The following is a 19,629-nucleotide window of genomic DNA, read 5'->3' as shown; positions in this document are numbered from 1 at the left end:
GCACACTTCTCACCTCGAGTGGACCGCCAGTTCCCCGTGGAACGGACTGATGCGCCGCCAGCACAGCAGCGAGAGAGAAGAGAGTCCTTGAGAAGCAAACATTCGATGCCGAGGGCTCACTTCTACCCTCTTACAGCCCACTCTCCTCTGCAGCCAGCCGTCAATATCGCCCAAGCTATGATTGGGAGAGTCTATGCGGAAGACCCAGTGGTCTAGCACCGCCAGCAGACACAGCAAGTCCTCTTGAGCCTCGTCTGGGGTAAAAAATAAAAATAATAATAATAAATAATAATAATAAAAGGAATGGTCAATATGGTGTTAATGGAAAAGTGGAAGCGGCCATGCTATAATACAATGGTAAAAATAATGGTGACATTTTTTTTTTTTGCAAAGAAAATGTCTACTTTTACAAGGGAAAAAAAATCGATTTTAGTAATCAAGTATGAAAATATTCCTTTGGTGAATTTTTATTAATAAGGATGGAGTCTTTTTCACAAGAAAGTAACAATACTACAAGATGAAAAAAAAAACTTGTACTGTACATGGGCCAAAGTCATAATATTAGAGGGATTAAGAGTTCAATTCACTTGAAAAGTCAGAATTCAAGAGAATTGGATCGCAACAGCACAAAAATAAAGTGAGAAAACAGGGACCGGTTATCTTAGAGGAATTAAGTTTACAAAGTCAACAAAGTTGTAATTGTATTACTTTTTTTTGTCTTATTTTGGGGGGTGGGACGGGGTTGTAATTTTATGACTTAGAATATCTTCGAAATTGCATCCATTTTGTGATACATATAAAATAATCACAGGCAAAATATTTCTTTTTATTTTACAAGAATAGTTGCAATATTGAAAAAAGTTAAGTTTGGGAAAATTACATTATAATATGAAATGTAATTTGACTAAAACGAATCCAAAATATTTTTTTAAAAACTAATTTGAGAATAAAGTCATATTTAAGAATTAAGTCATGAGAATCCAAGCACCTGTAATTTTTTTCCAAGAATAAAGAAAAATGACTGCCAACCTCGAACTGACTGTAATGGAGAGATAACTTTATTTCTAACCATTTGATCAGGGAAAGTTGCTTTAAGATAGAAGAAACTGTCAGTCAAGGTGCTACTTGCACTCCTATTCGCATCAAATGAATGTTAAATAAACGACTCGATAAATGTGTGATTTGGTTTCCTTTTTAGTGTCACCCTCCTAACAATTCAAACCTCATTGCAATGTACCTGTTTTAAGCTCAGGGTTGTTCAACAGTTGAATTTTGAAGTCTGCGTGGATGTCGACAGTGAGTTGACCACAATGGTAGACAATCGGTGTCGGTACACCGGCGAGGACTGAAGCGTCTCGTCTCGGGGCGTAATGGAGCATGACATTGCACTTGACACAGCCAGAGTTCAGCAGAGGTGCCAGCCTGGTCACGGCAGTCACGGCGAGTCTGGCCGTGTTGAAATCATTCGGGCCGCCCGCGTCGTGCCGCTTGCTTCTTTTGGCTGCCGGCTCAGGGAAGGTGGCGGCCGAGAAGGAGGAGGCGGAGGGTGAGGGACCGAGCGCGGGGAGCCACAGCGCTTGGCTTTGGGTTTGGATGACTGCGGGCGTGGAGCCGTGGCCCGCCTCTGTCAAGATGGATAAGCTCGTACCGACCGCTGGTCTGGAACAAAAATAGTACAACGCTAAGGACCGCTGACATCATAGGGACAGTCGTGCAGATGTGTGAGTGTGTGTGTGTGTGTGTGTGTGTGTGTGTGTGTGTGTGTGTGTGTGTGTGTGTGTGTGTGTGTGTGTGTGTGTGTAGAAATACAAGCTGGTGATTAACAACAACATTCCAGATGGTGAGAATACATCAGAAATTGCAATGACTCCTGAGGCAATGGATTTCTCTACATGTGCCGGAACAGGTGGCGGGCGATATCAGATTGCTCCCACAAAAGGACAATGTCAGGTTATTTCACAGGGGGGGTGTTGCCATAGCAACCACCTGCATTTGTCTCAAATTCACATAAGACTGCAGGCAACCAACAATTATGAATGATACTTTATCTACGACATTCTGTTTGCGAACAGATGTGTTTGATGTAAAACTTCAGCTCATATTGTAGGTGAAACTGTACAATGGACTGACTTGCACCTAAACCGAGTCATTGCACATTTAGACATCAATTGTATTCAAGTTGCAGCAAACTTCAACCAAAATCAACAGATGAAATCAATCGCTCTCTGATGGGATTCGACAATGAAAGGAAATTACACTGAGCCGCCGGCAGCAAGTATCACTCCCACGACCATTCGTGCGTCGACGACGCGATGCCACAGCTTGTCAACGTGAGGTCTGCAGGGCACCGCTGGCACGGCTTGGGTCTCGTCATCAGCGGCCTCGTCCTTTGACTCGTCATCACTCTCCCAAAGAGCGACGAGTGCTTCCTGGAAAGAAAAACGATAATGACTAACGACAAGTGTAAGACAGCCGTGACAGCAAAGGCGGTTTGGAGTTTAGATGCCAACAAGAGACAATTAGGGTACACAAGGGAGGGAGGTGACCTTTTTGCATTTGAGCAAGAATCAACATTTTGCTGCGCTGCTGCAAGTTGGCAACAAGACTTTGTGACATTTTGCCTCATCTTTTCCCTCGCTGTCTGTGGCGGCGTGACAAACACCGACTGTCGTAACTTATCAATATGAGTGACAGGTGGAAGCGCGAATCTAATGATTAGGGTGGGCTGGCAGCGGGAGGGACTACAACCTCACTGATTCAAGATATCTTTTACAGTGCGGCCTTCAAAGGCAAATGACTCAAAAGGGTGGTAAAAATTCAAGTCGAACTAAAAGTCAAACAAAACAAACAAACAAAAAAAAAGGGGGCGGGGTGAGACATTAAATAGTGACAACCCTACAAGTGTGATCTTTGTACGCACATCTGGGTAGTACCTGCTCTGGCTGTGTGAGCTTCGGCTCTCGATGGTGCACCACATCAGTGAGCGCTCGCACGGACTGCTGCACAACTCTGTCCTTCACTCTCACTTCTCCTTGAAGCTCTTGCAGCACACTCAGTCCACTCTTGAGAGACAGATGACAGTCACATGAGAGAGGAAGTCAAAAGACATGGGTCAGTAGTACAAAAATGTGATGTCGGGATTGCAACTTCAGCAGTGATTTTTTTTTGTATGTCACCTGCAGTCTGGACTCCAAAGCTTGAATTGTGAGGAGTTGGTTGGCTGGTGGAGGGGGCGTCTTCACTGTTGCGCCGCTGTGCTCGCCACGCTAAAATTGCAACATGTTGCCATTCTTGAGATTAAGTGACAATTTTTTTTCATGGTTTCTTTCAAAACTTTCAATGTGACTTGGGTATTGTGGTCCTTATCCGAAGAGCCTTCTGGAAGGTGGTCTGCTAATAGACCTTCGAAAACAAAACTGTGAGGTAACAACTGGGACGGTAAACATTAATCAAATGGCGGATTTTGGTGTCATTTGAATCTTTTTGGGGGGTTCTTCCCATTACATCCCTGTTGTCACAAGGAACTGCTGAGTCTCATTTTGTAATGGACTGCTATAAAAAAATCTAAATAAAAAAATCAACGTAACTTCTTTCAGGACATTTTAGCAATCAAGCAGCAATGACTGATTCGGTTTTCCTTACAGAAAAGGAGATCCCGCAGAGGTCAGTTATGATGAAATGTTCCAGCGGCTGCCCCGATACGCAATCATCCTTAAAAATCAACAATATCTGCTCTGTACCGCATCCGAGATAGTCATCCACGTGCACAGAGAACACGTTTGACCACTGGGCGGCTATCTGCAAAAGAAAATTCAGACAAACCATATTGCAATGAATGCATCAGTTGAAACAAGACACGAACATCACTTTCAATACAAGATGCGATTCGCCATCAATTCCTTTTCGAAAGCACTTCACCTCATTCGGCTCATGAGTGAGATAGAGCCTAGTCTTCAATTAACCTAACGTGCACTTTTTTTGGCTTGTGTGGTTCAGGTGGTAGAGCCGGTGTCTGCCAAACTGTAGACTGTTAGTTAGCGCGTCTGCCTCCTTGTTCTTAAGTTGTACCCAACCTCTTTCCCAGATTCCAGGTCTGGTCAACAAGGTCTAGTGGGATAGGCTCCAGCTCACTGGCCACTGTAATTAGGATAAGCGCTATAGAAAATGAATAGTGCATTGCCACTGCGCGAGATAACTTGAAGGCAGCACATGCGGCTCGTACGTACTTGAAATGTATCCTTCCACACAGCACACACATGGCCCCCGTCGAAAGATATAACAAAGATGACTCCATTTCTTCCGGTGTAGACCACCTGTATGTCTTCAGGTTTTTCGAACGGGAGTGCGCATGTGTCTTCCACCACGCCGTTCTCCAAATAAATCAGTTGTTGATTGGAAGTGGCTGCAAGCACAGTGCAGCGCAGCAGGCTGCCTGCTTGGTGGGCTGACAGCACGGAGATGCACTTAGTGATGCAAATATAAGGGGGAGGTAAAATCACAGCGCCGTCAAAGGTGAGCCCGCTCCCAAGCAAATACGCCACAGTCTGCTGAGTGGAGCACTGTTGTTGTCCCAGTATGAACACTTGTCTCTTATGGAGGGGAAGCTCACCGATAAGACAGTGGGACAGTTGTAGGGGCACCCGTTTGATCCCTCCTGAATCACTTGATGCATGAAACACAGCATCAGCATGTGTCCACAACACTGTCGGTCCCTGGAGGATGCAAACGTCCCCGCTTGGCTTGTAAGGGAGTGAGAACTCAACGCAGGGCTCCAGCTGGCTTGCTCCACTTAGAGTGAAAAGTTTATAGAGAAAAAAGTCCGCCTTCTTGTTCTTTTTTGCCACAAGGACACACGGCGCGGTGGTCCTGCTATGAACACACAAGACGCTTTTGGACTTTATGAAGGCGTCCACGCGTGCTGCACTTTGGTGGCTGATGACAGCCGCTCCTTGTGATGTCTGCAGGAACACCGCTTGCTCCGGTTGGAAAGAAAAGCCACGGCACGTCAACTCGCTTATCACTCGATTGTCACTCAAGGCGTGATTAAATGTGATTATCTTACCACAAAACGAGAGTTGGTTCGAAGTCGAAATGGCGCTCTTCATGATGCATTTAAACAACTATAAGACGCATGAGTCATGTAATTTCCACTGGGTTTATAATGTGATTCTCGTGTTTATAGTTTTAAAAGCGTTTAAGTGACTTTCTTTCGGACTCGTGTCACTCGAAAACGCGCGCCAACCCGGAAGTGTCTGTGCATGTCAGACAAAGTGCATTGTGGGAGTTGCGTTTTGTCAACAGAGGTGTGCTCACCGGCTTAAGCTAACTGGTTTACCCTCCGTGATGCTACCAGGCGAAAACGCACGGGGCCTCGTAAGCGATTGATTCCTCGTTTTTTTTTTTTAATCTCGAACACAACGACACACTCCTTCCTTCCTTTGTCCCGTTGCAAAGCAAGAACAAAGCGAAGAGGAGTGGCCAACGAGCTGACCCAAAATGGCTTCGATGGGGCGTCAGTTGCCCACTGTACGGTGATTCATCCAAACTGCAGCTCGGTAGCGAGCGAGCTAACGAGGAACTAACTATCCGAGGGAAGGAAACGCGCCGGTGACAGTTGAACATGGCTGAACCTGACCAACTCAAAGGAGAGCAGGTATTCCAACTGTGAAATGTGAAGATGGAGCGTAGATTCCAATGTTGTTTTGCTTCTTGAACGCGTGACTAAACTTCTACAAACTCTAATGTGGCAGGGCATTGAAGAGAAAATTGAACAGACGAGAGAGAGATTCAACAACGAATTCCTCAAAGGTAAGGGACTGATGGTCTTTCAAGTTGTCATTTGACTCATCTTTCACACCACATTACACTTGTTTGCATACACAAACCAGCTATTACATGTGAAATATCCGTACTTATGTGCCTACGATTTAAGCATGGCAAAACACCACGGTGATCGCATCATGAAACGAAGAGTCCAGATAAGCTTCAAATGAACAGCTAACTAACGGTGGCCACTGGTCACACACCCTTAATTCACTCAGTCTACATTTATGCTCGTCCCAATGTCAAGTCAAGTACAACTTTATTGTCAAATGTGCAGATGAAATTTCTTCCCTCTCAAGACAACATAAAACAAGAGGAGCCGCTGCGGGTGTCCGCGCCGCCATCAATAGAAAAGTTCACATAAAATGACAAAATAATAATACAAGACAACGCATTAGACACAGACAATCGTGCAATCTAACCACTTTCCTGCATACACTTTGTAGTCTGAAGCAGTTATAGATGAAAGAGGAGCGAATCAAAGTGTCCTTTTCACCAGTGGATCAAAGACGTCATGCTGCAATATGCACACGTCTGCTACAAGCTAAGCTTGAAAGCAACAAGAAGCTGTAGCATCCACGAGCGAAAAAGAGAGATGTTATGGTCAATGTATTTCATCTAATTCTCAACACGAAACAAAAACGAGGGGACTTTTTTTGAATGACAACTCAAATGGCCCCTTTGCTTTAAATAACAATATTTTCAGTGCTTCCCAATATTTTTTGGAGCCAAGAAACATATATATGTGCCTTTTTTCATTCAGTGGAAAAGCATTTTGTTTTGCCTTTCAATATACGTCACTTGCCCAAATAGATGTACAACAAATAATACATTGGTGTTTATCATTTTCAGAACCCCTTACAGTACACTGGGAGTTCCCTACACTCATGTATGCTACATATTTCGTGAAGCACTTGTGTAATTCTTAAGTACATTTGTGCATTATCTGCCAGATGATTAACACAGCTTGTGGAGTTAAAATTGTCAATTTAAATGTCAGATTCATCAGACAAATATGACCTAAGAGATGTGGACAGACTGCAGAAGGACAACTCTATGGTGGAGGGCTACCTGATGTGGCGACTCTACGTTGTGGACGACGCCTTGAAAATGATTGATGAGAGTTTCCAGTGGAGGAAAGAGTACGGCGTGAACGGTGAGGGAAGCTGGGGAGGGGGGAAACAACGCTGCCCCATCAATGGGACTGTTGATGTCACCTCGGTCGATGGTTGTCAGATCAGCGCCTTTCTCGCTGTTTCTCAGAGATTGAGCCTCTACACACAAGAGTTTCATTGTGCGTTAAACATCCTGAATGGGCAGCCTCTAACAACAAAACCTGCTGTCTAAATGTCCCGAGGGTTGCCTTTGCTCCGGGGAAGTCTTTAATCCGGCAAATGAAAATTTTCAGGCCTTTGTGTTGACCGGAATGTGATTTAAAGAACGGTGCCGAAGAGGTTTGGATATCATTCTTCCTTTGGTCATTCATAACTGATTGTTATTCACCCTTGAAATCAAACACTCATTCTTCACTCACTTGTGATCTCAATGAAGTCAACTTGTCAGACTAGTTTTAGTTCCTTTCCTCTACAGGTTGAGGTTACACACCCCTTTAAAAAAAACTTCAAAGCATGACGACCGGTGGATTCAGGCAGCTGAGACAGCGCTTTGCGCTTTCCTAACACGAGCCACCCTTGTCGAGTAATTGTTTGACAGGATTGTTTTCCTCCCTCAGATCTGTCGGAGAGCTCAATTCCCAGGTGGATGTTTGAGACCGGGGCAGTGTTCCTCCATGGCTACGACAAAGAAGGCAACAAGCTCTGTATGTATGACACTTGAGCTGTTTTCCTTTCACCCTTTTGTTGGAATAACAAAAAGATATTTCATGCAAATGACAGACAATAAAGTTGGCCTCTGCTTACTGTTCCCCAGTTTGGTTTAAGGTTAAACTGCATGTGAAGGATGCAAAAACAATCATCGACAAGAAAAAGTACGTGGCTTTCTGGCTGGAGCGAAATGTCAAGAAAGAACCCGGGATGCCCTTGACGGTCGTTTTTGACATGTCAGAGTCTGGCCTGTCCAATATAGTAAGTTTTGTTTTGGAGGTTTTATTCAGATTGTGGGAAATAGGTTCAAGCCGGTAAAATGCTGGAAAGTCGTCATCTTCTTCCCTGCTTTGTGCTCGCGGGGACTGACGATCTTCAGTGGTTTTACTCTTTGGAGATTACTTTTAAACCCCGTTGTTTATGTTGGGGGGGGGGGGGGTTCTAATCCATGGACGCGCCGTTTCACAGACGTGAGCGAGCTCCCGCACACAGTTCCTCCAAGCGAACAAACGAGTTTCAGACCTAAAGCAGCAAGATGCATAGAAAGAGAAACAGAAGACGCTATTTGGCGTGCATACGAAATGAGGAGGTTGGAAAATCCGATCAAAAGGCAGAGCCTCAGCTTGAGCCGGCGCATCGCTTGTTCAGTATGATCTTGTTAAGGCCGAGGAGCGCGTCGACTGCATAGCAATGAGGACTCCTGCCAATTGTGGAGCCCAGTCAGGGCGCAAGGGGGGAGTAGGCAGACATACAGTAATTGTATTTTAGTGTTAGTGCTGTGTAATGAAAACACAGCAACATGTCAAATTTGGATATTTTTATTGTCGCATCACACAAAAAGAGTGGATGTTAAAATTCCCACGCAAACCTAAAAGAAACAAAAAATGACTCATAAAAATGAAGACTTTGCTTTTGCAGAATATTACAGTAATAAAGGCAACTTTATTACTATTATTTCTACATATAAGGACAATGCTGTTTGGTTTGGCGCACAAATTGCTCTTCTAAGGCACGGCAATGTAGTTTGTAAAAACGACATAAAATGTTTTGGGTTTTTTTTTGTTTGTTTGTTTGTTTTCTGAGCTGGATCTTATTAGTTATGTAATATAAACAAGTAAGTGTGGATACGTGTGGAAATAGGTCTACATTGCCGACCATCCAAAAGACGCTTTTATGATGCCACATAGATATACAACAACGATTAAAGTCTCACTTTGTTGCAGGACATGGACTTTGTGAAGTATGTTGTAAATTGCTTCAAAGTATATTATCCCAAGTTGCTCTGTAAGTAAAACCTTCATTTTTCCACATTTCTCACTTTGTTTTGCGTGTATTTGAGTTCAAATGTCATCATTATGTGATTTCAGCCAAGATGATTATTGTGGAGATGCCCTGGATCATGAATGGTGAGATAGTCAGTCAGCCCCAGCGTCTTCAGTGTCAACATTTCAACCCTGAAACCCACCGGCCCCTCTTTCTCCTTCATGTAGCCGCGTGGAAGATCGTCAAGACTTGGTTGGGTCCGGAGGCCATCAGCAAGCTTAAATTTGCATCCAGATCTGAACTGCAGTCGTACATCGACCCAGAGTACCTCCCGCCTCACATGGGTGGAATGGTATGTTGTAGTGCACCGTTTGCAAAAGTGTCAATTGCAAGAGAAGACATTTTGTGTTGTATAAAGCAGAGAAATAACATTATTCATTCAGGGACACATTCACGATTTCATGACTGCTTTAATATTCACATGTACGAGCCCTGTCCGATTACATGAATCATTGCAATATTTCAAGTATTATCACCAATCGTCAGTAGAGCATTCCGTTGACCACAGTAATGTGTCATTCAAAACTGGGAAATTATTTTCTTTCAATTCAAAACGATCTCCTGCAATGACACAAGCTCCTCCCCGGTGTCCCCTTTCCAGGACCTGTTCAAGTACAGCTACCCTCCTCTCCCCGACGACGACTTCCAGACGCCCATCAGCGACAACGGACCCATCGTCAGCGAGGACGAGATCGAGAGCAAAGAGAGCGAGCTGGAAAGCAAAGATGGCGTCGAGTCCAGCTTCAACTCAGAGATTGCTGTCAAGCCCAAAAAGGTATCGCTCTTTCTCTCTCTCTCGCACTCTCGCTCTCTCGTCTACCATCTTTCCACAGTTGGGATTAGGGTTACTCAACCACAGATGGGCAAGGTCTTTCATTTGTCTTTACATTTTTTTTTTTTTAGCAGCTTCGCCTGCATATTACCGTTTATATCCAGAGAAAGTGGAGTTAAACGCTAACGAAAATGTCTGTTGTGAACAAGCGCTAGGAAAAGAGTCTGCTGAACAACTTAATTGTCAATGACGCCATCGCAACATATCGCAAGTTTAATTTATTTGAGAGACTGATTATGTGTCTTAGCAGCTGATGCTGCTTTGGTTAGCAACAGAGTTCAAATGGGCTCAGCAGTTAACTGTTGAATGGCCGTACAGATAATTGTGTCTTATGGACTGACGTCATCTAGTAACAAAGCATTTTTGTTTCTGTTTGAAGGAGGTGTTTATTGGTCCTTTGGTGATTGATGAGTAATTGGGGCATCTTGTCTTTGAGAGAGACGTGTCACTACTTAATACTGTATTTCCCATATGCGGTTCTTCTCACAGTTAATGATTCCACAGATACCGGACAGTTGTTCTTCTCTAACATATTCAAAGGATGAGTACAGGATTACAGCGTTTAATCAGACTCTGTGGAGCTGACTGTATTACTGAGATTTGGAAAGCGCCTACTCACGAAGGTGACTTTCAACGTCTTTGATTGCATCGATGTCAAAGCTTCTCTCCTTAGTTCCCATTCATTCTTGTATGGACCAGTGAAGGCCGATGTCGTACTGTATGGCCGCACCCCCATAACTGGATGCCCACTAAACCCACCGGCTTTAGATGAATACATCTATGTCCTCTGCCCACCTCCTCCTCACTCTGACCTTCACCGCTGTGGGACTGCGAGCACACTTTTAACATTCGACTCTATCCACACGTAAAGTTCCAGCGACCAGTCTCAGAATCCATGTGGTTTTTCTTGCAGCTCGCTGTGTGCAAAATAAGCCTGCCTGAAATCGATGCCCGGCAGAAAGTTCATCACTATCCAACAGCCATTTGATGTTCTATTTGCTCTTGGGTTATTTAATGTGTTGAAGCTCCCCCATCAACTTGGGCTTGACCCACATTTTGTACGAGCGCACAAGCACGCCAAGTATTTCTGTTGGCCGCCGTCCCCATTTGTGGGGCAAACTGGAACCGCCGCAGCGGCTGAAAACGTCAAATCCCACAGCCTTCAAATTCCAGATGAACAAGAGAAAGCATTGTCGAGTAAAAACCGTGTTGATCATGCACATCGGATGGATTGCAGCAAAAACAAATGCAAATCAGGAGTGATTAACCTCATTTAAAAGTGTGCTTTATTTGTGCTGTAAAAAGTGAACTTTGTTTGCATTCTTTCTGGCACCAGAAAGAGTACGGTGTCGTAATCAGCTAAATTCATGAGACTGCCTGCACTTAGACCCACAAACTGTGTGAGATGGTTACATTTGAGTTGAGACAGCGATAAGACCCAACATTTTGAGGGGCTGAGACCAAGTCAAGACCAACACTTTGAGGTGCCAGGTCCAACTCCAGATCAAGGTTGCCAGCTCTTGAGACAAAGTTTAACCCTTTCAGGGACAGCTGTTACGACAGTGCACAGCTTACCATGGTATCAGGTTACAGGGTGCATGAAAGGGTTAAGAGAAATCTTCCAAGCATTAAGACAGAGCTCAGACCCAACCCTGATGGGCCCAGATCAAGTCAAGACCGAGGTTTTGAGGGCTGCCGACAGAGTTAAAGCCAACACTTTGAGGCCTTGAGACAGTCGAAGACTTTGAGGTGGGAAGACCAAGGTTTTGAGGGGTCAAGATAGACTTTGAGGCAGAGGTAAGGCCAAGGCTTTGAGGAATAGAGACCAAGTCAAGGCATTTGGACAGTGAAGACCAACACTTAAGGAGTTTAGACAAAGTCAAGACCGAGGCTTTGATGAGATGAAACCTTTCAATTGGGACCAAGTCTTTGACTGGGTGAGACACAGTCAAGACGAAAACCGAGGCAGATTGAGATCAGGTCAAAAGAGCAGATTCAAGCTTGTAAAGTTTTGAAACACAAATCCAAAGTCCAGCTTTAAGTGCAATCAGTTCCAAGATGAGCTCGAGATCCTCCTTTGAAAGCGGTGGCGTACCAAAGAACTGATTTCTTCTATCCGCCATGCGATGATAGTTCAGATCAGGCAAAGCCTGATGAAATTGAAGTGATGCATCAGATCTCTGAATAATGCGACATCACAGCATACTTACCAAATAATGTCAAGTTGGCCAACGGTGCTTTTTTTTCCTTCCCATTCAAATAATTTGTTGTAGCATAGAGGAAGTTTCCCAATTCTCTGTTGATGGAAATGTGACAAGAAGAAGGTAAAAAGCACTTGCTGTGGCGGCCCTCTACGCTCATATACCGAGCTGTCTGAAGAAGCTCTCGTCTACCATCTCTTCCTCTTCAGGATCGTGTTGGGACCCTGACGGGATGATACGTGATGACGTTAATTGCCTCTCTCTCTTTTTTGAAACAAGGGCTGGAGGTGGTGATGCAGCATAGGATCACTGCACTAACACACGGCGTTCACACTATGGAAGATTTCTGCAGGCGCGCTCATGCGAGCGCCATCACTGTGAGCCTCTTTGAGACCATCTTGGATGCGACATTTCGATTTGATCTACATTTCGGCGGTTCAACATTTCAATGAGCCGACAACATTTCCGACTCTTTTTTTCATGAAGAAACAAAGGCTACAGGACTGTTAGCCTGTAAATTTTTTATTTTTTTTTTGCACAGTGTTGATCACGCCCATCAGATTGACCACCAGCCGTCACTCCAGTCAAACATTTCCCCCCCCCCCCCCTCAAAGGTCCCATTAAAGTACTAAAAGTGAGTTACTGTTTTAAAACAGTAGACCCAAATCTAAAGTATGGAGCACTAAACTAAACCCACGTACTTTGGAGGCCAAGCCAAAAAATAAAAATAAAACAACCAACGCCCTCTCTGCCTCGTCCCCAACACAGTGACAAGCGCGAATCATGTTGTGATTTCCTACCCTGATCCAAATGTACTGTAGTCACAGTAGCTGCATTTCACTCTTCTGATATTTGCTACAGCCCTCAAGCATTTCAAGCACTCCGCATGTGTAAATCGTCCTCTCCATTTGTAATTGTTTTGTTTTTTTAAATTAAGGTTTGGATTGATTTTTTTAACGATCTGCATTTGTATGCGTTTGACAACGATAGTAGCAGCAGTGCCTTTGATCATCCCAATACTAATGTATTTTGATTTTAGTCTGTAATTTTTACTTACTAACACAGGCACGTGTTACATGGAATCTACTCTTTTTTTTAATTCCTGCTGTAATGTGTCAAGTTTGCACTTTAAAATGAAAACGACGAATAAATTGATTTTTTTTTTTCCTAAGCAGTTGATTATCTCAATGTCTTCATTTTTTTTGCGCAAACAGTAATGCCAAGCTGGCATGTTGCTCAAATCACACACACACACACGCACACACACACTCACACACACTTCCCCTGTGAGTCACTCACTTTCCCATCACATGCAGTGACGTCCTCTCACCTTTGCTTCCCCATCCAAACCACGTGAACGCAATAAACACTCGCTGCCCCAATCCCACTCCCCGCAGACCAACCAACGCCACACCTCCCCTCTGCTTTCTCTTTCCCTTATTTTCTGCAAACATCTTCAAAATCAACATCCTGTTATGATCTTGCGGTGGGACGATTTAGGTCAAAGTGTGTGCGGGTGATTGGGTCTTTTTTTTTTTCTCTATCACAAGTCACAAGTCTGCGGTTTATCTTAGTTCTGCATTCTTCAGTAGACATGCTGTTTTGTTTGGTGATCTGTCCATAAATGAGAACAAGAGTCAGGGGCCTTCAATGGGGGGGGTTTCCAAGAAAGAGTATTACGCAATTAATTATTAGCCTTCATGATCTGACAGGTCTCTGCACGTGGAGGCCAACGGTTCAACAAAGCTCCAAGGTTGCTTCTCTGCGTGTCCTTTTGTTGTTAAGAGTCCCATTTTCTGTGCAGGTGAATTTCCTGGAAGACAACGACAAGGGAGAGAGCCGCAGTAAAGGAGCCAGGAAACCCGTGACCACATTTAAAGGCACCCTGTTGGACATCAGGTAGTCACTCCCCTCGGTTCAGAACAATACATTTCTCCCCCAGAATTGTATCCTCAAGTGTTTTACCACAATCGCCGGCCTCCGTACACGTTGCCAGGATTGTCGTACACTTCAACAAATGTACGCATCTCAGGGGGTGAGGAAAACAATGCTGTTGATATCAGTAGGTCGGAGGTCGGTAACCTGCGGCTCTGGAGCCGCACGTGGCTCTTTAGCGCCACCCTAGTGGCGCCTCTGGAGCTTTTTCAAAAATTCTTGAAAAAGGAAAAAGATGGGGGAGGGAATTTTTCGTTTTCATATGGTTTCTGTAGGAGGACAAACATGATACAAACATTCTTAAAAGTTTTCCAATGCTGTAAAAATGTGTAGAATAAATATTAAATGTCAACATTTCTGTCAACGAAGATTTGCGTCATAGCCTGCGACACATTTCCATGAGCAGGATGGGATGCCAGGCAGGTGGCTGTTAAAAAAAAGGCGTTTTACATACACTTCACTCAGGGTACTAGCAAAGAATGGGAATCCGGAGGGCCGAGAGAAGCATTTTTAAACTGTAGACGTTAGCTACGATAGTTAACACGCTGCAAAAGTGCGTCCCATGCCTCATTCGTTTGAGCGGCCGTTATGGCTGTTGTTCATTTTGGCATGTGTGTCTTAAGTGCGTGCGTCTGCGTGGGTGTGCGATCGAAAAAAGCCAACTTGGTCATTTTGATAAGATAAGATAAGAAAACCTTCATTAGTCTCGCAATGGAGAAATTCCCAATTCACAGCAGCAAAGTTATGAATGGAAGAAGTAGAACAACAAAATATAGGAGCTGCTGGAAAGGCAGCCACTAGTAGGCTAATATAGCAAATATAGATATATACTGCATGTGTTGCTTTCATTATAAGGCTTTTAATTTGTGCAGCTGCAGACATATTTGTTTTTTGTTTTTGTTTTTTTGGTCCAATATGGCTCTTTCAACATTTGGGTTGCCAGCCCCTGCACTAGGTGGACATTACGTCCTTCGCCATGCTAACAATACCATTCTTGACCACAACGCTGCCAGCATAGCCGAGGTGGCATCTGTTCTTTCAACATTTTGGGTTGCCGACCCCTGCACTAGGTGGACGTTACGTCCATCTGAGAAGCTTTACCGCAGTATTGCAAGAGTGGTCTTCGGGACCATTCCATATTTCACCGCTGACCCAAAAAGAATTTGCGAGTGTGAAAAAAAAAAAATGCGGAGTGATAAAAGACTTGTGTAGAAAGCTATTAAGTGGATTTACTGCTGCCACTGGAGCCATCAAAGATCATCCATCTGTTGCTGTTCGACTGTACCCAATGAAGCAGGATATTGTCGCAACTGTGAACTATCACATTGACATCTCGCAATCCGAAAATTCGATGGCGTCTGGAATAAATATTTGGCAGACAGCCACAATTTCAACAGAACGATGCAAGAGAAGTGATACGGAGGTGCAGTCCAGCTTAGGTGACTGCTCATCCGCTGGCAAAAAAAAAAGGTAATCACATGATAAAAAATAAAAGGGGATATGGGGAGGCATGTTCTCCTCTGCAATTTCGTAAATCAACTCCCCAGGCTACTACCGGAGCTAAAAAAGTACTTCTGTAATCTTAATTAGTGGGATCTTGATTTTTTTTTTTTTTTTAACCTCACCATACAAAAGTCGAGGAAATGGTTCAATAAAATCACACGCAGCTGCTTGACAGTGCACGAAAAAAACATTTTGCGAAGTCTCTTCCCATCATACCAAAATAACTGTCCCGCGCCCTCTTGATAGTGAACGCTTACACTTCCTGCCATTCAAAGCAAGGCACTGCAACACAGTCAAAAAAGCTACATATAAAAAAGAAAAAAAATGTATATACCGGTATGTCATATTGACTAAAATGTATTTTCTCATCGAGCCATTGTTGACGTGTTTGCCCTTAATTAATAGCTCAATTGATCCGGCTTTATACGGCAATGGGAAATAGGGTTGCCAGGTACCTCACCATACAAAAGTCGAGGAAATGGCTCAATAAAATCACATGCAGCTGCTTGACAGTGCACTGAAAAAACATTTTGCGAAGTCTCTTCCCATCACACCAAAATAACTGTCCCGCCTACGCTTACACTTCCTGCCATTCAAAGCAGGCGCTGCAACACAGTCAAAAAAGCTACATGTAAAAAAGAACAAAAAATGTTTATACCGGTACGTCATATTGACTAAAATGTATATTGTCACCGAGCCATTGTTGACGTGTTTGCACCTTAATTAATAACTCAATTGATCCGGCTTTATACTGCGATGGGAAATATGGTTGCCAGTACAGTAATCAATTGGTCATTGAGTAGAAGGGAGTCGCCGCGGTTAATTATGAACAGAAATCAGCGCGAGACAGCGCTCGGTCATCGATTTCCTTTCTGAGGCCCCCCAACACTCAATCAAATCTGCGACATTTTCTGCCTATTGCTTCTTGGTTTGAATGTTTGAGCTCCGCAGCGCAGGATGATGCATGCGTGCAATTTGCAGTTCGAGGTGTATTCCTCGCGGCAAAGATTCATGGCATGTCCAGCTAATTGGAGCAAGGCGGATTTTTTTAGATTAATCCTCCCATCTTTTGTATGTACCGTCTACTCGATGAGCCCTAAATCTTAGTTATTTATTTTACCGAAACATGACATGCTTACAACTTTGTGGGAACGAGTTTTGCTGTTCCCGGTGCACGAAACAAGGACCACAAAGGCATGCTTGGATAAGTTTCACGCGGAAGAAACCCCCACGTGCTCTTCGCTTTCTTTCAACGCTTCGTTTCTCCATTTCGACGAGGTGCAATTGGCCAGGCGTCCCAATACTACAGTTGTCCGCATCGCGCACATTTTCAATGAGCATATATTTATCAGAACTTGCTGTCAAGGTCTGTTTCCCCAGCGCGTAGCCGCTTTGATGCATAGACGGCGGCAGCTGAAGGCTACAAATCACGTCAATAAAAATATCGCAATGAGCATTTACTGCCACGACGATTCTGGGTTACTTTTTAATTCAAGGCCCGAGAGCTTCCCCGGAGAGAGGAGGGCGGGGGGGATGCTTTGATCGACTGTTTCGTCCAAGCCGTCACTCAACTTTGCGATTGGCTTTGAATACCGTGAGCAAATAACACACACGGGACATGAAAAAGAGGAAAATACACAGCAGTTCCTCTTCCATTAGAAGCAGCAAAGCCGCCTTTACAAGAGGCAGAGAATGTATTGCATGTTTTTTTTTTCTTCCCCCTGCAGAGTACATTAAGTGTTTTACCGCATTGTTTGTGTGTTCAGAAGATAACAGTATTGGGCGTCTTGTCACAGATTTCCCCAAATGAGCTCTTTCCTGTTTCCATCGGATAATAGTGTGTAATTCCTGTAAGGGCGTCCACAGTAGCCGACTATCCGAGTCGGGCTGCAGAGTGAGCTGTCGTTCACATTGTTTGAACGGGCTTGTGAAACATGACTGGATATTTGAGAAGGGGGAAAATATCAGAATCGACTCTCCTTGTATACGCAATGACGTTCTACACTTTAGCATACAACAGCCATAATAATGAAGTGGAACGTGTAAGATGGGACACTTTTCGGTTGCGCAATGACAGTCGCATTCTTATTTGCTGGATTTGAAACCAAAATTTTAACAGGCAGAATTCTCAAACTGTCATTCCGCCGGGTAAATGATTAGAAACAAAAAGTTCTTAAGCAGAGCGAGGACTCGCCATAAATTGTGAAAATGACGAGAACACAAACACTTGATTTAATAACAAGCGGCGTACGTCGGGAGTCTCGCCGCGTTGAATTTGAATCGGCTTGCGTTGTGCAACTTCCCATGTTTGTCCTGCTCTTGTCGCCTTCTTTCAACTTGATGAGGCCTCACCTTCTTTTGGAATAATAGTCACAAAAAGCCAAAGATAAACCAGAACATGTGTCTCCAAGTAGCATTTTTTAGGGCAATATAATATGAGGAGGAGGCTCCTCATATTATACTCCTTCCTTATAGTACTACTATTACTATCTAGAAAATTGCATTGGTATAGGACACCTATTTCATTTTTTTTCCCCCCCATCTTGCAGCCCTGCAGAAGAGCTCAGTTTTGGTTGCGGAGATACAGAGAAGAAAAGCCTCATTATCCTGAGCAATGTCGCGAAAAACCCATTGGCCTTTAAGGTGAGCGCATTCCACTAGCAGATCGCCCGTGCGAAAATGGATCACACCGAACCGCCGGTTTATCACGGAGAATGGGTGCAATAAATGAAAATCTGCCGTATATTCAAACCAACATGTATTTATGTACCATATTTTCCACACTAAAAGCCTTCCATTTTCTTCAAAGCTCACAGCGCGCCTTAAAATCCGATGCACCTTGTGTATGGTCATTCCGGTAATATTTCGACCCCAAAATGGCTCCTTGTTCGAGACATGCTGACAACTCAAGAGTTCAAACTTAAGGCGATCGCTTACGCAATTGAACACGGAAATAGAGCAGAGTTCAACGTTAATGAGTCAATATTATAACTTGCTGTCGGTTAAGTGAACTGTGTCGCTGCTTTATTCAATAAGTTTTAGTGACATCTGATCGTTCTGTTGGCCTTTTCTTGAGCGTAGTTCCATCTAGTGGACGCATTGTAGATTGCGTCTTATAACGCGGTGCGTCCAATGTATGGAAAAAATTACGAAATAGGCCAATCGGCGTCTCATAATCCAGTGCACCTTTTAGTGTGGAAAATACGGTATGTATTATACTGCCTCCTGGTGGCCAAGGGCCATACACCACAAAGAGCAGTACAATGTGCATTGAATTACAGACAAAACTTTTAACTGTTATTACTGCATGTTTTTTTTTTCAACAGTACAATACTATAGAGTGCTATTTTTCTCACGAGAGAGTTTCCGTGATATAGTATCTGCTTTCATTTCACTTCACTGGCCACGAAATGGTTCTCATTTTAATGGCTGTTCGTTGACAGGTCCGGACCACCGCACCGGAGAAGTACAGGGTGAAGCCGAGCAGCAGCACCTGCGAACCTGGCGCCTCGATCGATATCGTGGTGTCTCTGCATGGAGGTACTGTTCCAAGTTCACTGGAGCTTACTGAATGCCTCCAAATGATCTCATCGCTCGCCCCTCTAAAGTGGCTGACATTTATGTTCCGCGAAGATGACTTGGGCTGAAGTGAGGACAACTCCCATGATGCCACACATCATCAACAAGCCCTTGTGTTGTTTTGATTGACAGGCCTGCAGAGGCAGAAAAGACAACCGCTGCCTCTTTGAAGACCTTCACACGTTACATGGTTTGCTTTTATTTTCGTCCAGGGTCTCAGGCGTCCCCCCAGGATCGCTTCCTGGTCATGGCAGCGGAAATGGACAACATAGGATCTCAAGAACTTGCGCAGTTCTGGAAAGAAGTACAAAAGACTAAAATCATGGAGCACAGGTACTGTCTTGTAGTTCTACTATAGGCTCCGTAGTTCGCCCCCCGACGGTCTTGTTCAAGGTTTTTTTCCTCCCCCCCTTGCAGGTTGCGCTGCCATGTTATGGAAAGCGTCAAACCAGCAGTGAGCCCGCAGAATGAGACTGGCAATCTTGGAAGCAACAACAAGGATATAAACGCAGCGGTAATTGCACCTTTCACACACACACACACACACACACACACACACACACACACACACAAAACATTAGAACCTCTCAGCACAAACACACAAAGAAAA

The 19,629-nt window shown here is 44.1% G+C and overlaps 2 protein-coding genes across 4 annotated transcripts in view; one reads left to right on the top strand and one right to left on the bottom strand.

The window, feature by feature from the left end:
* fancb (FA complementation group B) overlaps positions 1–5,249 on the bottom strand; it is a 59,673-nt gene extending 54,424 nt beyond the window's left edge. For 2 of the 3 annotated variants that reach the window (XM_019895364.1, XM_019895362.1), the window contains exons 1-7: positions 4,227–5,248; positions 3,643–3,798; positions 3,177–3,266; positions 2,934–3,062; positions 2,257–2,429; positions 1,238–1,659; positions 14–254 (exon numbers count right to left, since the gene is read on the bottom strand). In XM_019895364.1, coding sequence (XP_019750923.1) covers positions 14–254; positions 1,238–1,659; positions 2,257–2,429; positions 2,934–3,062; positions 3,177–3,266; positions 3,643–3,798; positions 4,227–5,105 — 2,090 coding nt within the window. In that variant the 5' untranslated portion in view covers positions 5,106–5,248. Of the gene's footprint in view, positions 1–13; positions 255–1,237; positions 1,660–2,256; positions 2,430–2,933; positions 3,063–3,176; positions 3,267–3,642; positions 3,799–4,226 lie in introns of all 3 variants that reach the window. The other variant, XM_019895363.1, reaches the window with a different exon arrangement.
* Positions 5,250–5,443: 194 nt separating this feature from the next.
* The window catches only part of mospd2 (motile sperm domain containing 2), a 15,365-nt gene continuing 1,179 nt past the window's right edge, over positions 5,444–19,629 (top strand). Inside the window, exons 1-14 of the mRNA XM_019895367.1 lie at positions 5,444–5,653; positions 5,751–5,808; positions 6,824–6,979; positions 7,556–7,642; positions 7,753–7,907; positions 8,870–8,930; positions 9,014–9,052; positions 9,137–9,261; positions 9,571–9,744; positions 13,807–13,901; positions 17,990–18,083; positions 18,884–18,980; positions 19,232–19,352; positions 19,437–19,533. Of these exons, the coding sequence (XP_019750926.1) occupies positions 5,621–5,653; positions 5,751–5,808; positions 6,824–6,979; positions 7,556–7,642; positions 7,753–7,907; positions 8,870–8,930; positions 9,014–9,052; positions 9,137–9,261; positions 9,571–9,744; positions 13,807–13,901; positions 17,990–18,083; positions 18,884–18,980; positions 19,232–19,352; positions 19,437–19,533 (1,392 nt within the window). The 5' untranslated portion in view covers positions 5,444–5,620. The remainder of the gene's footprint in view (positions 5,654–5,750; positions 5,809–6,823; positions 6,980–7,555; positions 7,643–7,752; positions 7,908–8,869; positions 8,931–9,013; positions 9,053–9,136; positions 9,262–9,570; positions 9,745–13,806; positions 13,902–17,989; positions 18,084–18,883; positions 18,981–19,231; positions 19,353–19,436; positions 19,534–19,629) is intronic.

This window comes from Hippocampus comes, unplaced genomic scaffold (assembly GCF_001891065.2).
Source record: "Hippocampus comes isolate QL1 unplaced genomic scaffold, H_comes_QL1_v1.1 scaffold237, whole genome shotgun sequence".
In the NCBI taxonomy this organism is placed as follows: domain Eukaryota; kingdom Metazoa; phylum Chordata; class Actinopteri; order Syngnathiformes; family Syngnathidae; genus Hippocampus; species Hippocampus comes.
Note: the sequence above shows the minus strand (reverse complement) of the source record. Positions and strands in the feature narration are given on the sequence as shown.